General features: G+C 38.8%; 2 protein-coding genes across 5 annotated transcripts in view; one reads left to right on the top strand and one right to left on the bottom strand.

Moving 5' to 3' along the window:
• LOC308668492 (uncharacterized protein) overlaps positions 1–20,740 on the top strand; it is a gene marked incomplete at its 3' end in the record, with an annotated part of 620,085 nt that overhangs the window by 490,004 nt on the left and 109,341 nt on the right. The window lies entirely within an intron of this gene.
• Positions 1–20,740, bottom strand: part of ANO5 (anoctamin 5) — a 72,983-nt gene that overhangs the window by 49,213 nt on the left and 3,030 nt on the right. For all 4 annotated transcript variants that reach the window (XM_081344446.1, XM_081344448.1, XM_081344449.1 and 1 more), the window contains exon 2: positions 609–679. In XM_081344446.1, the coding sequence (XP_081200572.1) occupies positions 609–679 (71 nt within the window). The remainder of the gene's footprint in view (positions 1–608; positions 680–20,740) is intronic.

The following is a 20,740-nucleotide window of genomic DNA, read 5'->3' as shown; positions in this document are numbered from 1 at the left end:
ACAGCTGAACAGAATTACAGGTCATCTACTCTCATAAATGATGTTTTTAAAGTACAACTTAGTACTTTAAAACTCATTCTGGGATAAAATTTAGATTCTTTATTGAACTATGGACACTTAGTACTGATACTGACAATTAACTTGATATTATTTTCAATCAGATATGCATGTACAATTTCATTCTGACAAACTGTGGGGAGTAATAATAATAATAAAATATATTTCTAAACAGTTCTGCTCAATATGGTCTCCTCCAGAGGTATTGGCTTGGAATTGAAAGAACTGAAATCTTTTTTTGAAAAGCAGAAGATTATGAATGGCTGCTTATCAGTGTGGCTACCGCTAGATTGCAAACTGCTAATTACATTTTGCTTGAAAGTCAACAAATATAAAATTCTGCAGGGCCACAACCAACAAGAATTGACAATCTTATTATCATAAATATATGTTTAAATAGTATTTTTAAAATAAATAGTTATTAAAAAAAACATACAAATATGGTTTGGAAGGGTAAGGTTTGGCAATATTTATAGTTATCTCAAGTAATTTCCATCAATAATATCCAATCTCATTTTATAAAACCATTTATATCCACAGTTAAAGCTTACCTCAGAATTGCCAGGAAATTCTGATTCTGTATTTGATATAGTTTCAATCAAAGGTCCATTACTTTCTTCTCCTGAACAATATAAAAAAAAGTATGTTTACTTCTCATGTTTCCTATTTTAAATATTGGTTTCATTTGCTTATATAAGACATATAACACACAAAAACCCTTGATCTTAAATGTATTAAAATACTAAACAAGCAAACAACATCCAGTTTTGCAACATTATTCAAATAATGCAACAGTAAAATGGATTAAATTTAAACTTTACAAATTTCAAATGCCTATGAAAAGGTCTACACACTTACCATCTTTTACTTATTTTAAGTCGAGCTGCATACAAGTTTAATAAATAAGAATTATTATTAATGACTGGAACAAAAATGGTAGGTTAATGTCCCTGGTAAAATATTCTGCAACCAGATACTAAGAAGTCATTCTCTGAAACAACCAATAACAAGTTCACCTTTAGGACTGAAACAGGTATCATGTAGACATGAACAATTATAAAAATATCACTGGAAGAATCGGCTTTCATTTCTGATTAGTCCCAGATTTTAGCAAGTATATCCTATGAGCCCAGAATAACCCAGAAGCAGCAGCATACAAATGTCAACACATAACAAAAGGAAGAATGAAATTTTTAACCCACTATATTATTACATACTAAGCCAGATCAATGTACAAAACCACCCAATCAGTGAATGAACTCATGATGGCACTGAATGACTGCTACTTATGACTGGTCCTCATACTTACATTGGTGGCAGCATATCCGTGGTCATGTAAATGTGATCTGGGCAGTTGTATGCTGGCTCACAACTATGACACTGCAACATCCTGTCATCATGTGATTGCCATTTGCAACCTTCTTTTCCTACCAAAAAAGTCAATGGGAAGGCAGCAGGTCGTCACAAATGGTGACCATGTGATGTTCTCACTAAACAACGACATGGGATTCGCTTAATGATGGCAACCAGAAATGCCAGAACCTCCACTGCACTGCTTCATAACCAAATTGCTTAGTGACAGAAATTCCAGTTCTTATTACGTTTGTTAAATGAGGACTGGCTTATAGCTTGTTGTTCCACAGCAATCAATACAGTTCAGTTAGCTTAATACTGCATATACTAACTTGTGTATACAGATAGTCTTCGACTTACAATGGAAATTGGGACCAGACTTTCCAGACTAAGTCCCTACAATCCTAGTTGCCATTGTTAACTGAATCCCGCAGCTGTTAGGTGAGGCAACTTTCTGGCACCTTCACACAACCAAAGTCAGTGGGGAAGCTGGTACAAAGTTGTATGTCTCAGGCCCATAGGTAAGCAAGTGGATATTGCTAGGTAAGGGAGGGACGGGCTATGAGGCAGAATGCATGAAACATGCAGTGTGAGTCAGGGAAGAGGCATAAGAGTGCAAGGGAGGATTGGGGAGAATGTGAGAGGGTGTGTAAGAGATGCCACACAAGTTGGAAAGGGTGCAGTGAGGGTCAGGATGTGTGCAAGAGGTGCAGCGCAGGTCAGGGATGGTACCTGAGGGAGGGGTCTAGGTTCAGGTTAAGGAGGGTACATGAGGGTGTGCAAGAGGCACTGTGTGGATCAGGGAGGGTGTGAGGGAGTGCATGAGAGATGGAACACAGAGGAGGGAAATGCACAATGGTATGGTGCAGGGAGGTGAAGGTGTGAAAGGGTAAGTATGGCACATATCAGGTGTGTGAAGCTGTGAAATGGGCCAGGGAAGAGGTGCAGTTCATGTTAGGGAGAGTGTGCAAGGGTGTGGCATGGAGAGAGGGGATGAAGGAGAACACCATTGGTGCAGAGTAAGATGGATGTGTGATGGTGTGAAAGATGCGTGGTGTGGGTTGGTAAGGATGCACGAGGATATTGTGCAGTCCAGGGAGGATAGAATGCATGAGGCTGCGGCATGGCTGAGGGAGGGAAAGCAGGAGAGGAAGCCACCTTCCTCAGCGGCTTCCCCACTGACTTTCTGGGGAAGGCACAGGGAAAGTTGAAAATGGCAATCATGAAATTGTGAGGTGCTTGGCAACCGGTTGCAAGTGTGAATGGATTGCCAATGGGCTGCCTGATCATTATCACACCATTGCAGGGTTGCTGGCACAGCCAGAACTCATATTACCTAAGTAACAAGTATTTTAAGAGTCTGCAAAGATATGTGGCTAACATAAAAGATACATGCTAACACAGTTTCACTTACTCAAACAAATATCAATGGATTTATATTTACAGTATTCATTATATTTAACATGTTGCAGGAGTAGTTCTTAACAAACCAAACAATGAACTCTAACCTACAACTGAGAGCTAGTTTACTGTTGTGGTTTTGGCACCAGCTAAAAACCAGCAAACTGTGAAATCTAGTTCTGCCTCAGGATAAATCCTGGGTAACCATGGGTCTGTTCCTCTCTTTGCTAAAGGAAGTGGGCAATGACAAACCACTTCTAAAAACAGTAACAGGAAGACCACAGAGACTAATCCCAGAAGTTGTCAGGTATTAAAACTGAATCAAAGCATAAACAAAAAGAACTAGGATTGTAATATACTGTATACATTACAAAATTAATTCAAACCAACTTGTCTCAGTAATTATTATTGCTTTATTACATATGGACAATATGTTGTCCTTGAACCATTCCTGTATCTTGAAATGTATCAAAAAAAGGAGCTGGTTAGGTATAAATCTATGTAACTCTGAAAACTCTGAGATACTTAACTTCTGCAGTGAGTTCTTCCCTTTGTCACCATTGTGGCTTCATGAAAGAGTTGAATAGAATTTATTTTCATTTTAGTCTAATCTCAGTTTGCTCTGTCAGCCAGAGTCAAACGACAATTAATTTTAACAGAATTGAGAAATGCAAGTTACTATGTCGAACTGTAGTCATTGTAGTTCATTTCATACTGTTGAACTAACAATTTTTTTAAAATTTTCACACCTAAATTTATATTCAAACTGTGCCAGGTTTTACTTCCAAATGTTAATGCCACAATTTCAGCACAAAATTAAAGGATAAAAAGGGCAAGTATATAAATAATTTGCTTCCTATTTCTATTCCCACCAAAAATTCTAAAGCCTCCTTCATACACGAACACCTGTCTTTCCTATGATGTAAGCACATCACCGGACAGTCTCCTGATGTTCCCCAGATGGTTGAGAGGCCAAGTTCCAGATCGTGATATTGCCTACCTCTGTGACTGGTTCATAAAAAATAGTCACAAAAAAGTGGATTTTAAGCTTTTTTTTTAAAAATCCATTTTTTCTTTTTTTTTACATTAAGAAATAAGTAGTATAAAAAACAATTATACAAAGCCCTACATGAACAGAAGATACAAATGGACAACTCAATAATGGAGCCATCTGAGCAAATTTCCAGTTGCTTGGGAACGTCAGATCTGATAACACAACCAGGTCTTTAGGGCCTCCCAAAATAACAAAAGGGACGGTAGAGGATGATAATGGTTGTAGTGCACTTAGAATCCTGTCTCTGAAAAGTTGTAAGAGATTTTGACAACCAAATGGCAGGTGTTGAAATTACCGATACAAGTAAAGAGGAAATTCAATAAAAGCCAAGGTGATTCTGCAATATAATTGTGTGTATTATTTCTACAACAAAGTATGGTTTGCTGCTCTTTAGAAACTTTGTTAAATCACACAAGGATTAAAAAAGAAACATTTTGGTTTCCTTCCTCTAGGAACTACAGTCAGACTAAAGTCCCAATAGGCTTTCAAATTGTACTGTTTTAGCAGAAATAGTAGCTTATAGATGTGGCTTAGATGGGTTGTAATTCTGTGGTATTGCTCAACTTTTGGTTTGATTTTCCTCTGCTTAAATCTCTATTCCTATTGCTTGTTTGGTTCTCAGTTCCCTTATTCACAATAAATCTCTCAACTGTCCTGCCTGGGCTCAGTGGAGCTGTGGTGACACGTCCTCCTAAATACTGGTTTACTGCAATTTGTTAATCCATTACATTTTGTGAAACATAGTTTGTGTTAGACAGTTATACCACCGTTTGATGTTAAGCCATTTATACAGCTTCTTTAAAATGCATGAGTAAAAACAGCCATAATTGTTTGTGATCTGTGAATCCAAACTTCGGTCCTAGCTAATCATTTATCATGAAAAGTTTTTAATTTCAGAGACATCATAAATTGACTTATTTTGAATGGAAATCCATTTTATCAGGATAGATGTCGTTGAGGCTGCTTCTGAACTCAAATCTCAGTGTTGTTCTCCAACTGAGGCAAATCCAGTAACATATTTTATCAACTCATGTGATAGTCCATATGAATCCCTTTGAGGAAGATGTCCGTCAAAAGATATGTGAGGATAATTTTAGCCTGGACCACTTTTATAGATTCTATTGGGGCCTGTCTTTGTGCTTGCTCTGGAGAGACCAGTGGTTTGGAAACTTTCAGATGTCTGGACTTCAATTCCCCGAACTGCCAAGCCAGAATTCTCAGAATTGCAGTCTACCTATCTGAAAGTTGTCAAGCTTGAAAATTTTTGGCTTCCACCATTATATTTGAAAGAACGTGCTTCTTTCTTTATGATGAATCTTCACCTTTACTGAAATGATCTGAGGAGACTAGCCTACAGTAAAGTACAAGTTACAAAGCAGGGATTTGGAATTGGGCTTCTCTGCTGCTAAACTCATTTTTTGGAATGCATTCCCTATTAGCTTTTTAAAAGACTCTTAAAACAGGGCTTTTCAACCTTTTCAGAGATTGTACCACTTTCAGGATATGGCAATATTCGAGTACCACCAGTCGCCTAGCAGGTGGGCGTGGCCTGCTCAATGCCACTCACTGGACACAGCTGACTCAAGACAGCTGGCTCGGAACGGAACAAGTCACGTCGGGTAACTCGATGTGGGGACAACTCGGTGCCCCACAAACTCACCTCCCCAAACTGCTGGCAGCCAAGCACATGCACGCACATTCTCTCTCTCTCTCTCTCTCTCTCTCTCTCTCTCTCTCTCTCTCTCATTTCCCATTTCCAATCGTGCGTGGTAAGGATGCTGGCTTGTTGGGGCAGCCTTCCCTCACACTGTTCCCCTGCCATCCTCTCCAGAGATCTGCAGGGGAGACAAGAGATCTGGAAGGAGAGGTACAGCCTCCATATTGGCCGCTTCTACCTGTCCAAGCCCTCCTTGATTAAACATACATTATATATAAATTAAAACACAGCCAAAAAGAAAACATCGTTAAATCACTAATTACAGCTCTTCACATATTTTCTGGGAAAACCACCTTTACTCACGTTAGGAAGGAAGAGCAAACTTTATTAAGGAACTCTAACCAGGAAGGGAACTGAAGACCCCAAAAGGTCTCGTTCTTTCTAATCTGCCTTCCTTTTGAACCTTTAGTTCTCATTATTTTATTATTATGTATTTAAGAAGAAGATCAAAGGCCTCCGTAGCTCAGGATACTCACCCTAAAATCAGAACCCAGAAAAATTTAGTTAATCCACATTAGCTAAATTCTATGAAGAATGAAGATAATCTTTCGGCCTTGAGACCATGCAGGTGTCCAATCAGAATATTAGTGGCACACCTGTCAGCAACTGGAAGTGCATAAGTCCATGTACTCCCCTTCCCTGTCTCACAACTCAATCCATACATCCTTTAATTTTCAGACACATCTTTTTCTCATAAGCTCCTTAAAAAACCAATAAGGTATACTCTAATTAACAGAAAAAATAAATCTAGCACTTCTGAATTCTTTCCCCAAGGGGGAAAGGAAAGTTCAGAGCCTGCAGGTTGCTAGCAAAGTCGTCAAAGAACGTAGTTATTGCTGCTAAAGAACAAATAACGAATCAATTTTGCAGCTCTCTCCTCTTACTACATCCTCTTACCTCCAGAATGTGGCCTGGGATTGCACAAGGGACTAAGCTAAAATCCAGTTTTGCAGCCACGTTTCAGTACAGACCTTGCCAGTGTGATTTTAATAGCCCAGGAAGGGATAGGAAAACCCGAGGAAAACTTTCCAAACAATAAACCATGGTGGACTATGCTTGTTTTGCCCTATTTTGATTCTCCTCCCCAGCAGCAACCCCTTTGATTTTAGAACTGCATGGCCACAAAGACAGAGGCCTTCAGTCTCCCAATCCCTGCTTAGAGAGGGACTTGCATTTCGGTGAGGGTCAGGGCATACACCCCCAATCAAAGGAAAAACCTGAATCCAGAGGGTCAGAAGGCAGCCCAGCCTCTGCGCCCCTCCGGTTCCTTTTCCTCGCCCCCTGGGCACAGACGCAGTTGCAGCTCCTCGCCACAGCTGGTGTGGGACTTGCAAGTAGTACCTCTGTCCGCTTCGTCCTGCAAAGCGGTACTCCCCTGGGGCTCCCACCCACCGCCATCCCCAATTAAAGGCCAAGCTCTCCAGCCTCACCCAGCCACGAAGGGGGCAGCAGCTGAGACTACAGCAGATTTGCAACTTGTCAGCGCCGCTCAAAGGCTGCCCAACTTTACTCTGGAATTTCAGGGTTGGAAAGCAGAGGGACAGTGCCACGTTTGCAGGCTTGGTGGCACCTGCTGGAAAGCCTCTTGCTTCCCCCCCCCCCGGCTACTTCCTTCGGAGCCTTCCTGATGCTGATGGGCTTGCCCGCATAGCTCCACTTGCTTCATCCTGTAAAGCGCGGCTCACCGGTGCTTGGGATTCTCACACAAATGTTCCTCCAATATCCTCCCCATTCACACACACACACATCTTCCAAATTCTTCCCATTCTCACGCACACGTTCCTCCAATATCCTCCCCATTCACACACACATTCCTCCAATATCCTCCCCATTCACACACACATCTTCCAAATTCTTCCCATTCTCACGCACAGGTTCCTCCAATATCCTCCCCGTTCACACACACATTCCTCTAATATCCTCCCCATTCACACACACACATCTTCCAAATTCTTCCCATTCTCAAATACACGTTCCTCCAATATCCTCCCGCCCCCCCCCATCTCTTTCTCTGTGAGAAAAGTATTTTCTCTTCTGCCTCCTTCTCTGGAGTCTTTTCTTCTTTCCCTCTCCCGCCCAAACTGCCTCCTTTTATAACCAACAAATAACATTAATGTGGAAATCACCATTGTATTTCCTTAATTTTTTTTTTTGGGGGGGGAGAATTCTAATGTACTCAAGATACTTTAAAACAAATAAAACTAGCTTTCAATTTTTATTCTAGATAATCTCAGGGGGGGGGGGAACAAGCAAGCAACTTCCCTAAAAGCAACTTCTCCATTGCTTTTCAGCAGAATTTCAACTTTCAGAGCTGCTGGGAAGTGCTCCATGCTGTAAGTTTTGCAAGGGCTGCACCAAAAACATAAATATCAAAAACAGCAGCGGTACATTCAGGGCAAGTGCATCTGAGATTCGTTGTAACTCAGCATGTCTGGCTTAGTTCAGTGCAACACCTGTTTTGCAGCTGTCTTTCCCAGTACCCTTTTCAAACTTGGAAACTGTCCTATCTGTAAACAAATCACTAGTCTACAAGGACAGATTATTTATCTAGGGTCTGTAATCTGTGCTCTTCAGGCAGAAATTAGGTGTCCAGTTCAGCCCTTCTACCCTATTGAGCCTTCGTGCTATCAGCCCCCTCTACCACAAAGATCCTGCAGGAGAAGGGCAGTGTGGACAACCGTGGGTTCTGGCAGGGTGAGATCTGTGAACCATAAACACAAAGCTTTCGCTGTGTCCCTGCACAACAGATACAGTGCCCTTTCTGACCTTAATAGGTGTTCTGAACCAGCCCTCTTCTCGCACCCCTAATCAAAAGAAGAGTCTGGAAAGCGTCCAAGGCTAAAAGGCTTCTGCCAAGATTTAATTACGCAGTTAACAAAAACACAAGAGCTTGTCTTCTCAAGCGGAAAAGGTTGCTTTCAGCAACCAGCCCCTCCCCAAACACTTCTTTTATAGAGAGCTCAGGGCGTGGTCTCCCTGTGCCTCCTCCCGAGGAGTCCCATAGTCTTTCTTTGTTTGTCCCTGCTCGTCTGCCTCCTGCGTCGGGCGTCCTTGAACAGGGCCAGCTGTGGGTCATCATCCTCCGCACTCTCAGGCTCACACAGCTGAGAAGAGGTCCCCGGCTGAGGGCTCTGCAAAGCCTCCAAATCATCATCATCAGCCGGTTCGTTTCCCTCCTCCCCCACATCTGAGTCCTCCGATACATCGGAGCCGGCTGTCGGACCCACAGGCTGGCCCTGAGTCACAACAATAGGAACATTAAGGAGACAGGTAAAGGTATCTGTGATAATAACTCAAATAAGCAGGGGATCGTGGTCCAAGATGAAAAACTTGTTTTCGACAGGGAGAAGTGTGAATCTGGTATTACACACCAGTCATGCAAGAACAGAAAGGCATCCAAAAAGCGAAGCCACCTTCTGGTTGGTGATTCAATTATAAGGGATGTAAATTTAGGAAAGGACACAGAGGTTTTGAAAGAGGTCAGGTGTCTTCCAGGTGCTACTGCCAGTAGGGACAAGAAGAGTATTTCCAAAATAATGAAGAATGCCAGCAAGGACTGTGATGTGGAGGCTATTGTACATCTTGGCACTAATGATCTGTCCCAAAAAGATGTACTCTCTGTGCAGAATGATTTCCAGAGCTTGGGGCAGGAACTTAGCAGAATAGGCTGTAGGCTTACTTTTTCAGAGGTTTTACCAGTGTATAAGGAGCAAAATGGAAAAGGCCAGCGTATAGCAGAATTTAATATGTGGCTAAAGGAGTGGTGTAAAGGAGAAGGCTTTGGTTATATTAGTCATGATGTCTGTAGCTGGTCCAATGAAAAAATGTATAAAAGAGATGGTCTGCATCCATCCAAGAAAGGGACTGAGTTACTTAGCAATAAAATCACAGCTTTTTTGGAGGAACATTTAAACTAAATAATGGGGATAGTGAGTTAATTGATACAGAACATCACTGTCCCCGGCAATCTAAGAAAATAGGGGAAGCCAGGCACCACACAAGTTATGCGGCAAGTAAACACAGGGTCAGTCATAAAGGACTCAAATGTCTATACACCAATGCACAGAGTATGAACAGTAAGCAGGGTGAACTAGAAATTCAGGTAAATGAGGGCAGATATGATATTGTTGCCATTACGGAAACATGGTGGGACAAAACCTACAAATGGAACACACAGCTAGAGGGATTTAAACTATTTAAAAGAAACAGACTAAACAAAAGAGGAGGAGGAGTTGCTCTATATATAAGAAATAACTTTATCTCTACAGAAATAGAGCACAACAATGACGAAAACTGTAAACTTGAAAGCATTTGGGTCAATATAAAAGGGGGAAAAATGACATTGCCATAGGTGTATACTATAGGCCACCCAACCAAGCAGAGGAAATAGATGACTTTTTGCTAGTCAGCTAACTAAGGTATGTAAGAAGCACATCACAATAGTAATGGGGGACTTTAATTACCCTGACATCAACTGGGAGACAAACTCTGCACCAAGTGGAAGATCAAACAGATTCCTGACAAACCTAGCAGACAACTTTCTCTCCCAAAAAGTAGAGAACGGAACTAGGGGATTAGCCATATTGGATTTAATTCTCACAAACAGAGATGAAATGATAGAAGGTGTTGAAGCCACAGGAACCTTGGGGGGAAGTGATCATGCAATATTGGAATTCAACATTCTGGAGGCACAAGCAATAGAACACAGCCAAACTAGAGTCTTGGATTTTAAAAGAGCTAATTTCAATAAACTTAGAGAGACCATGGGAAGAATTCCATGGATGAGAATCCTAAAGGGGAAAACAACTCAAGAAGCTTGGGAAATTTTGAAAAGTGAGATAATAAAGGCCCAGTCTAGTACAATACCAACAAAGAAGAAAAATAACAGCTCTCAAAAGAAACCAGCATGGCTGCATAAAGAACTCTCTGATAAACTGAAGGATAAAGAGGATAAGTATAAGAAGTGGAAAGAGGGGCACATAACTAAGGCAGAATATCAGCAAATAGCCCGTGCCTGCAAAGATGAAGTGAGGAAAGCTAAGGCTCTAAATGAACTAAGGCTTGCGACCAAAGTCAAAAATAACAAAAAATGCTTCTTTCAACATATAAAAAACAAGAAAAAAGTTAAGGAAATGATTGGTCCATTAGTGGGGGAAAGTGGCAAGAAGGTGACAAGCAATAGGGAGAAAGCAGAACTATTTAATTCGTTTTTTGCATCTGTCTTTACACAAAGGGAAAAAACAGTCCAACCTACCCAAACCAGTGCCATAAAAAACAGAATAGAAACGCAAGTTAAGATAGGCAAGAAAATGGTAAGTGAGCACCTGTCCAGCCTAGACGAGTTCAAATCACCTGGACCAGATGGATTACACCCCAAGGTTCTTAAGGAACTGGCAGACGTGATCTCAGAACCACTGAACTATATTTTTCAAAGATCCTGGAGCACTGGGGAACTACCAGAGGACTGGAAGAGAGCTGATGTAGTTCCCATCTTCAAAAAAGGGAAAAAAATAGATCCAGGAAACTACAGACCTATCAGCCTGACCTCAATACCTGGGAAGATTCTGCAAAAGATAATCAAACAACAAATCAGCGAACACCTTGATGCAAACAAAGTCATCACTACAAGTCAACATGGGTTTGTCAAAAACAGATCATGCCAGACAAATCTTATTACATTCTTTGACCAAGTGACAAAACTAGTGGACCAGAGGAATGCTGTAGATATAATTTACTTGGACTTCAGTAAGGCATTCGATAAAGTAGATCACAACCTACTACTTGATAAGATAGAAAAATGTGGGTTAGATAGCATCACCACCAGATGGATTCGTAGCTGGCTGACAGGCCGTACTCAGCATGTGGTCCTCAATGGAAGCGCATCTACATGGAAGGAAGTGTGTAGTGGGGTGCCCCAGGGCTCTGTTCTGGGCCCAGTGCTCTTCAATATCTTCATTAATGATTTGGATGAGGGGATAGATGGGGAACTCATCAAATTTGCAGACGACACCAAGCTGGCAGGAATAGCCAATACTCCAGAAGATAGGCTTAAGATACAGAAGGATCTGGACAGACTCGAACACTGGGCACTATCTAACAAAATGAAATTCAATGGTGAAAAAAGTAAGGTTCTACACTTAGGCAGGAAAAATTAAATGCATAGGTATAGTATAGGTGGTACCTTGCTCAATAGTAGTAACTGTGAGAGGGATCTCGGAATCTTAGTAGACAATCACTTCAATATGAGCCAGCAGTGTGCTGCAGCTGCCAAAAAAGCCAACACAGTGCTAGGCTACATTAACAGAGGGATAGAATCAAGATCAAGTGAAGTACTAATACCACTTTACAATGCTTTGGTAAGCCCACACCTGGAATACTGCATCCAGTGTTGGTCACTACGATGTAAAAAAGATGTCGAGACTCTAGAAAGGGTACAGAGAAGAGCAACAAAGATGATTAGGGGACTGGAGGCTAAAACATATAGGGAACGGTTGCTGGAATTGGGTATGTGTAGTTTAATGAAGAGAAGGGTGAGGGGTGACATGATAGCAGTGTTCCAATATCTCAGGGGCTACCACAAAGAAGAGGGAGTCAAGCTATTCTCCAAAGCACCTGAAAGCAGGACAAGAAGCAACGGATGGAAACTAGTCAAGGAGAGAAGCAACCTAGAACTAAGGAGAAACTTCCTGACAGTTAGAACAATTAACCAGTGGAACAACATGCCTCCAGAGGTGGTGAATGCTCCAACACTGGAGGTTTTTAAGAAGAGACTGGACAGCCATTTGCCTGAAATGGTATAAGGTTTCCTGCCTGAGCAGGGGGTTGGACTAGATGACCTCCAAGGTCCCTTCCAACTTTATTATTATTATTATTATTATTATTATTATTATTATTATTATTATTATTATTATTATTATTATTATTATTATTATTATTATTATTATTATTATAAAATGAAGTGTTTCAGATGTATTTGATTACAATTTCTACTATTCTTAGCCAGTATAATCTTCCAGGATTGTAGGTGTTTGAATCCAACATATTTTATTTCTGAGATTAGTTTTAAACTTAGAAATATAATCTCTCTGTCCTTGAAATAATTGTGAAATCACTTTTATCATTTAGAAGTGGCCGTCAGCGTTATCATAGCTTTGATGGGCTTTTTGGGGAAAAAAAGTATCCATTTTCTGTATACAGTTGTCAGACTTACTCAACATTTGCTAACTATAGCTTCTTGGATCTCCTAACTTGTAATTTAGAAAACATCTTTGAATAAAAAACCAGACATCACTGTATAATTTTAAAAATCAAACTAAGAAAAAAAATTAAAGACCAATGTTACATTTATGGGCAGTTGCTGACACAGGCAGTGCTAACATGTTGCCATATTCTTGATACTTCTGAAATGTTCCTGATATTAAAAAAAAAGTTCTGCTGAGAAAAAAAAAGTATCACAACTTAATGCCAAATTATAAAAAGCACCGTGCCAGTATCAGGATGTATACATGTATGTATGTTCATTATATCTCTGTTTAGACCAGTTGATACAACAATTCCAAGTTGGGTTAACCATGCAGTTTTTTACACATCAAGGCCAGGTACAGTGTAATCTAGCGCTGCCAAATAGCCAATATATCCTGCAGAGGATACTCATGAGAAAATTAGGAAATATCCAGCATGAACCATGACATTCTAAGAAAATATTACAATAAGAAAGAGATTACTAGTGTCTAGCTGTCACAGGAGTCAGGAGTTGATGGATCTAGCATATCACCAAGAAATGAAAATGAAATTGGAACCATTGGAGCAACAGAATAACTCAATCTGCTGAATACAAAATTGCCTTATTCCATCTCACACTTTCCTGAGTGCCTGTTTCAGAAGTTTCTGCTCATTAATATGAGCAAGAGATTGAATAGCAATTATCTGCTTGATAATGCATGCTACAAAATTAAACCAAAAAAACCCCACAACCTTAAGCCCTTGAAGTTCCACATTCCATTCCCTGTAACAAATTCCATACAAATAACATTCAACATTTCAATGTTGATATATTTTATGTTCGGAAAGCATGTGAAAGAACAACTTTATAACTTATGAATCTTTCTGTAACAATAGTGATAGGATATTATTCCATTCCATTCCCTCCATGTAATAAATAAGGGGAAATGAACAATTTCTAATCAAATTACTGACAAGCATGTATTGTACACCATTTTATTACTTCAGTCACTTGGTTAAAATAATAATGTATTTATTTCATATTTTTAATATGTGTACACAGAGACTGCTACTGTGAGCTGGGTACATGATAAACACGTAAACATAATGTAGGCATCATCCCTAGGGTAGGTTAATTATTCCGTAAGAGATGTTCAACAAACCAAAAATACATTTGGTTAAGTACTACCCTGAGAATAGTCATTAGAGCTGTTCCTGCTTCAAAACATGAGTCCGAAAAAAATCCATTTTGAACCAGGCACAAATGCAAGATCTGTCATCTATTCACGAAATTAAAAATGCCATAGATTTAAAAATCACATTAACTAATGAGAAGACTCCTTAAAACCTCATTTTCAAACTCTACAGAAACCTAGAAAAGAAGCCTAAGGTTCTTGTGAAGCAGTTCTGAAAAATTTCTGAAATACACAAAACCTAAATACCTCATTTATCTCATGTTTACTGGAAGAGCATGGAAGAAATAAATTACATGTTATCTGGTAACACACGTAACACTGTTAACACTTGTAACAATTGCCATCTTTAAACAAGTCTAATATACTAGTTTCATCAGTATGTGCAAAATGATTGGCATCACTAGTCTCATGATTTTCTGATAATCCTATGGAAGTGGTTTATGTATGCTGACTGAAACCCCCCCCCCCCTTTTTTTAAATCCCATTTATATCCCGCCCTTCTCCGAAGACTCAGGGCGGCTTACAATTTAAAGCACAAATCAATGTGCTTAGCAATAGCCTTCATTCTATGTATATGCCTGCTTATTAGGGCTTTCGCTCCCCCCCCCAGCGGCATTATTACAAAGTCAGCTTAATTGCCCCCAATAATCTGGGTCCTCATTTTACCTACCTCGAAGGATGGAAGGATGAGTCAACCCTGAGCCTGGTGGGACTCGAACCTGCACTAATTTCATTTCCCATGAAACAGGAAAAAATGAATGATCTATGGTTTTGATGATTAGGTAAGATAAGATTATAGAAAGAGGAGTTATGTTGTTACCATAGACTAAGAGGTAAACTTAAAATTGCACTTATAACTGCTGTAAAGATCAGAAGTTACCTCCTTGTATATTTTTTTTCATTCTTTTCTATTTCTTTTACTTTTTCTTTGCAATTTTAGCTTTCTCTTCATTTTTTTCTTTTATTTCTCTAACTTTATATTAGCTTGTATTAGTTGTTATCCTTTTAAAAAGTATTTAATAACAATTATAAAATGAAAATGTGGGATATGCCTCAATGTAGAGAACTAACTTTTAAAATAAAAGTGATGAATTTAATTGTTAGGCTCTAATCTTATATAGAAAACATGCCACACCCAAAATTTGGGTTCTAGAGTTTATATTTTATTTCTATGTATAGAATTCTATGTATAGAATTTAGAGTATATTAGTATATGGAACAGTGTATCATGAAACCCCACCCCCAAACTGAGCTAAATAAACCATGATTAAATTAATTATAACAACATATGCAAATGCAGCCATAATCTTGTGTAAAATTATTTACTGCTGATATGCACTGGTATCTTACTTCATTCCAACATTTCAAAAACAAGAAATGACACACTTAAGGCACCTAAATTTCAAAATTTCTAACCTTTTGCTCACCTGAGGCAAGAATAAATTCCATCTTTGTATGGAGATGAACGAAATCGTTTAGAGGAAGATTTGTGTGGTGCTATAACACAATTGCCTACAATACTTTTATTAGCCCTTTAAGAGACTACTATGCCACTCTCAAAAGCAAAAGCTCTATCACTGTTCTTTAAGTTAGTTTATCTTGGTTCTTCAGTGGTATCTGACCTGGAATATGACTTAAGGTGAGTAACCACAGCTTCATTTTTCAGTCAAAGGGCAGAAGAGATGAAGTAAGTGGCTGCTTCCTGGCTTTATAGAGATCTACACTGAGTCACTTTTCCTTAACTTAAAGAGATATGCAAAGCAAATGTAACACCATTCCAAAGTTTCTTTTGGAGACAGGCAGTCATTAATAAGATAGGAAAGAGCCTGTGTTTTTAACCAATAAACAAAAAAATAGAACTTTTGAATGCTTATCGGAATAGCTTCCCAAAAGCTTTATATTTTTTTTAAATTTATCTTCAGTAGCATGTTTGTTGAAATTGTCATTAAAAATGGACACTTTAAAAGGATTACAGCTGGGGACTGGATTGGAGAGATTATCAGAAAATATCATAATTTCCAGTTTTCAGACAACATTTAGAGAAACGTTAGACATTCTACTGCTCCCAAGCCAAGGGAATGTATATCTGTATGCAGTTATGTGACTGGGTGACTGTAGTTGCATGTATTTGCATATACAAATGCTGTGTATATGTGTGGGGGTAGCGATGAGTCAAAGAAAGACAAATCATAAAACATGTGTTGTGCTGTGAACTCTATCCCTTTTTGTACTGGCATGCTTTGACAAATAAGGGTCAGAGTTTAAGTCATAAAAATTGCTTTGCTTTTTAACAAAATCTTGACTTGCAATGGGTGCCCTTGGTAATTAGTGGCATGATAGAAGGAAAAGTTTTGTTTGATATTACCTGGATCTAACATCATCAGAATAGCTTAATACATCTTCAAGATATAAATAAAAATTATAAACATAGAAGGCCAACGTTTCTAGGGGAAAACAAATTAGTTCAAATATAGTATGCTTCATCTTTGAATAAAGAACTTGAAGACAAAACATGACCTCTTTACTGTTGATGGGAAAATGTCAAGAAAATTCCCACTATAATTTTTGTAAAGGAAGAACAGTACGAAAATGCAATGCAAAATTAAATGTAATGATTTTTTTTTTCTCTTACAGAATATGCTCAGTAAAAGCTTTTGGAATATCATCAGCTATGTACTTTCTAAATATTAACCTTTCCCTTAGTCATAGAAAAATAATTCCATTACAGTCTGCTTCAGGAAAATGACTTAGAGATGCTATAAATAATTTAGACAATGTTTTCAGAAAGTGAAATGTTTCTCAAATCATCCTATAATTAGCACAGAAAACGTATTTTCCAGTGCAATGATAGTAACATATTTTTACTTTCAACTTATGCTGTACATCACATCTAAGGAAACTAACAACTTCTCAAAAGTCCACCCTAGGACTCAGCTACATTAAACGACTTTTGTCCCATCTCCAACCTTCCATTTCTGCAGAAGGTTAAGTGATGGTTAGCATGTAGCTTCAGAAGACCCTGGGTGAAGTAGGTTATCTGGACTCTTTTCAGGCTGGTTCAGGCTAGGGTTTAGCATTGAGTCAGAATGGCCACAGTGGAACTCTTGGGATGGAGATGGTGTACCCATCCTCACATTCCTGGATCTCTCAGTGACCACTGACCATGGTATCCTTCTGGACTGACTTTGGGGACTTGGAGTGAGATTTTACTGTGGTTGTCCTTTCTCTGTGGCCAGTTGGCTTTGGTGGGTGTGGAGAGGTCAAGCCCCAGGCACTTACAGTGATCTACATGAAACTGCTGAGTGAGGTCATCTGATAATACTGGTTAAAGTATCCTTAGTATGTTGAAGTTATCCAGCTATATATCTCTAGCCCCTGGTTGGGTGGGTTCTTGCCATGCTGTCCACATGCCTGGAGGCTGCAGGGATCTGGATGGAGTTGAACGGCTTTGGATTTTTTTGGCACCCAGAACCTGATGACTTATCATCTTTACTTTGTGTTGGGGTGCACTGCTTATGAGCAACAAGTTTCCTTTATCACTTCATTTTTTTTTCATTACAGTATATGCATAGTCTCTGAAGAACAGAGAGGCATAACTTTTTTTCAGCACCATTGTATATTTCAAATTATACACCACATTTTGTAGGCTGTCGAATATGGCTCAATCAGAATAAAAGGGTGAAACTCAAAGATAGAAAAAGGAAATATTAGTACCAGAATTATCTTGTTCACTGCATAGGCAAACAGCTTATGCTGGATGCCTAACAGAAGCAATGCACAGTATAATTTTGCCTTTAAACTCTTTATATCATACTTTTCATCATGTAGCCCAGGACAACTTAGAAAGCTAAGATGAAGTAAAAAAAAACCAAAAACAGTAATATGAATTAGAATAGCAATATATTTACAAAACCTTAAAGAAAGAATAAAATAAAAAGTTAGGAAATATGAGACAGGTGAAGATTGCAAATAATTGTGGGAGAAAATCAACAAAGTTGGCTTTAAAAAAAATGAAGAATTAAACAGGACTGTTTTAATACTGAAGTGGGAGGCCAAACTAGGCAAACATCCCTAAGTAGAAAGTTCCAATATCCAAACAAAGCTGCAGAGAAGATTCTTTCTCTTGTCCAAAAAAAAAATGTGATTTAGGAAGTGACAAAAAAAATCCCCACAGATGAACCTAATAGTGAGCAGGCTGATCCAGGATGAACTATGATATCCTGTTTATAAATAATATACAGCTAAAAAGTCAATGTGCTGAGTTGCAATTAACTTAGATATCCAGTACCGAAGTCAGGATCAGAAGAAATCTCCCAAAAATGTGCCTTTCATTCTAAAGGAGTCCAATCTCTTCTAGCATGAGTGAAAGCCATATTTTTTGACTAAGAGATGCACAGCTACATAGCACAGATGATATCTTCACTTATTAACCACTTATTCACTTAATAACCTTCACTTATTATAGGTCATCAGTAATACTATGTAGTGGTATGGGAATTTCCCAAGCTTCTCAGAGAGGTGTCATCAACAAACTAATTGCATTTCAAATTTCCATATAATTTTCCTAACGTCAGTTATTTTTTCCCCCACATACCCAAATAACTATACCTAGAATAGAACAGAACAGAACAGCAGAGTTGGAAGGGACCTTAGAGGTCTTCTCGTCTAACCCTCTGCTCAGGCAGGAAACCCTATACCATTTCACCAAATACATGTGCAGTAAAATAGCTGGATCAGGCCATTATTGGTGTGAAGTGAGTTGCAAACAGATACTGAAGCAGCAAATTCCACAATTGTTGCAGTATTTTCTGTGCCCAGATGGTCCTCGCTTAACATCCACTCAGTCAGTGACCATTCAAATTAAGAAGATGCTTAATGAATGGTACGTATACTCAGATTGTATTTACACGCTCATAGTTCTGGCATCATGTGATCAAAAGTTGTCATCTTTTTTGCTGGCTTCCTACAAGCAAAATCATTGAGAAAGCTGACAGAAATTTGCAAAGGGTGATCACATGACCCCAGAAAACTGAAATATCATAAATGCCAGCTAGGAATAAGTACCACTCATTCAGCACCAACATAATTTGGTGACCATATGACATCATACTTAATGATCTTGCATTGTAAGTGCCAGAATTTTCATTGCTAAGCAGCATGAACTTGCTATATCATGCTTTACAACTGCCTAGCAATTCTGGTCCTAATTATTATGAAGAGTTGGGTAGTTAATACATGAAAAATACATTAATAGGAATAACCAGTATTACACTCATATTATTATAATGTAGTAGATAATTTGAGAACAGGTTGGTGATACCTAAATTCAGTGGAATATGACTAATTTAATGCAATAGAATAGCATGGTTCTGGATCCAAAGATCAAATTACACTAATCCAAAACACATGAATACATTTTCAATTTTGGGTATGATAACAGCATGAAATGAACTGTTGATGTTTGAAGTGGAAGTTGAACTTTGAAGAAGCAGGAAAGGAAGGTTAGTTGCCTTCATTTGAGAAACACTATTAATGCTTTTCAACTCTAGTGTTGGAGAAGATGCCAGAATTTATCATGGACAGCCCAGAAATAAACAAATGAATTATGAAATAAAACAATTCAAGGCACAAGTGAACAGGCTTAGATTATCATACTCGTCGCATGAGAAGTTCTCTCTCTCTTGAGAAGTCCATAATGCTGGCAAAGGCAAAAGGGAAAAAAAAAAGAATAGAAAGCCTACATGCAAAGTGGATGGGCTTGATTATAGCAGCAATGGGTGGACCACGGGAAGACCTAAAGCAGGGCTCTTCAAACTTGGCCCTTTTATGACTTGTGGACTTCAACTCCTAGAATTCTGGGAGTTGAAGTCTGCAAGTCATAAAAGGGCCAAGTTTGAAGAGCCCGGACCTAAAGTATAAGGAAAGCGTCAGGGAGAAAATTCACCTATATACTCACTAAGAGCCAACACAAATTTGATGGCACTTAACTTCTTATGTAAACAAAAGTTTAAGTGGTACTGATTATCTTGACAAATAAACCTAATACCTTAAAATAGTATCTACACACCATGTAGTAGTATTCAAACTACACCGATTTTGCATAAAGCCCACTGGTTTGCAACTACAGTGTTTTTGCAATTTACTTTGATATTTCATCTTAAATATAAAACATGAAGTTTGACAATGACATTAGAAATAAATTGTGCACTGAGTTTAAATTTTAAACCATTTTTACCTCAGAAAGAGCATTAAGGAACCACTGAAATCCAAGTGATTAAAATAATATGCTGGAGGTAAAGACTCATTTGAGTCAAACTCCAAACCTGGAGACTATTTTATACTTTATTTATTCAATTTATATCCTGCCTTCCCTTTAGGAACTCAAGGTAGTAATGTGTAGCACTTCCTTCTCCAACTTTTTCCCTACGACATCTCTGTGAGGTAGGTTGCACCAAAAGTGGTAGACCTAACCGTTCAATGCACTGAGGATGGACTAAGAACCTAGTTTAACTTTACATCTAACTTCATGGTCATGTCCATATAGTTTTCTTGGCAACAGAATGAAAGTAGTTTGACATTGCACTTAAACCTACAGCTCCAATATTGTTTGCTTCCAATCCAAATGCTCAGCTTTAGAGCTTACATACAGTCAAGCATCTGCTGAGCTGCTATAGGTGCAAACGGGTTAAGGTTTTTATATAGCACAGCCATCTAGGAAAGGGTTGCTGAAGTCACTAATCC

Source organism: Vipera berus (assembly GCF_964194415.1).
Source record: "Vipera berus genome assembly, chromosome: 1".
NCBI lineage: Eukaryota > Metazoa > Chordata > Lepidosauria > Squamata > Viperidae > Vipera > Vipera berus.
The sequence above is the reverse complement of the archived record's forward strand: the minus strand, read 5'-3'. Positions and strand labels throughout refer to the sequence as shown.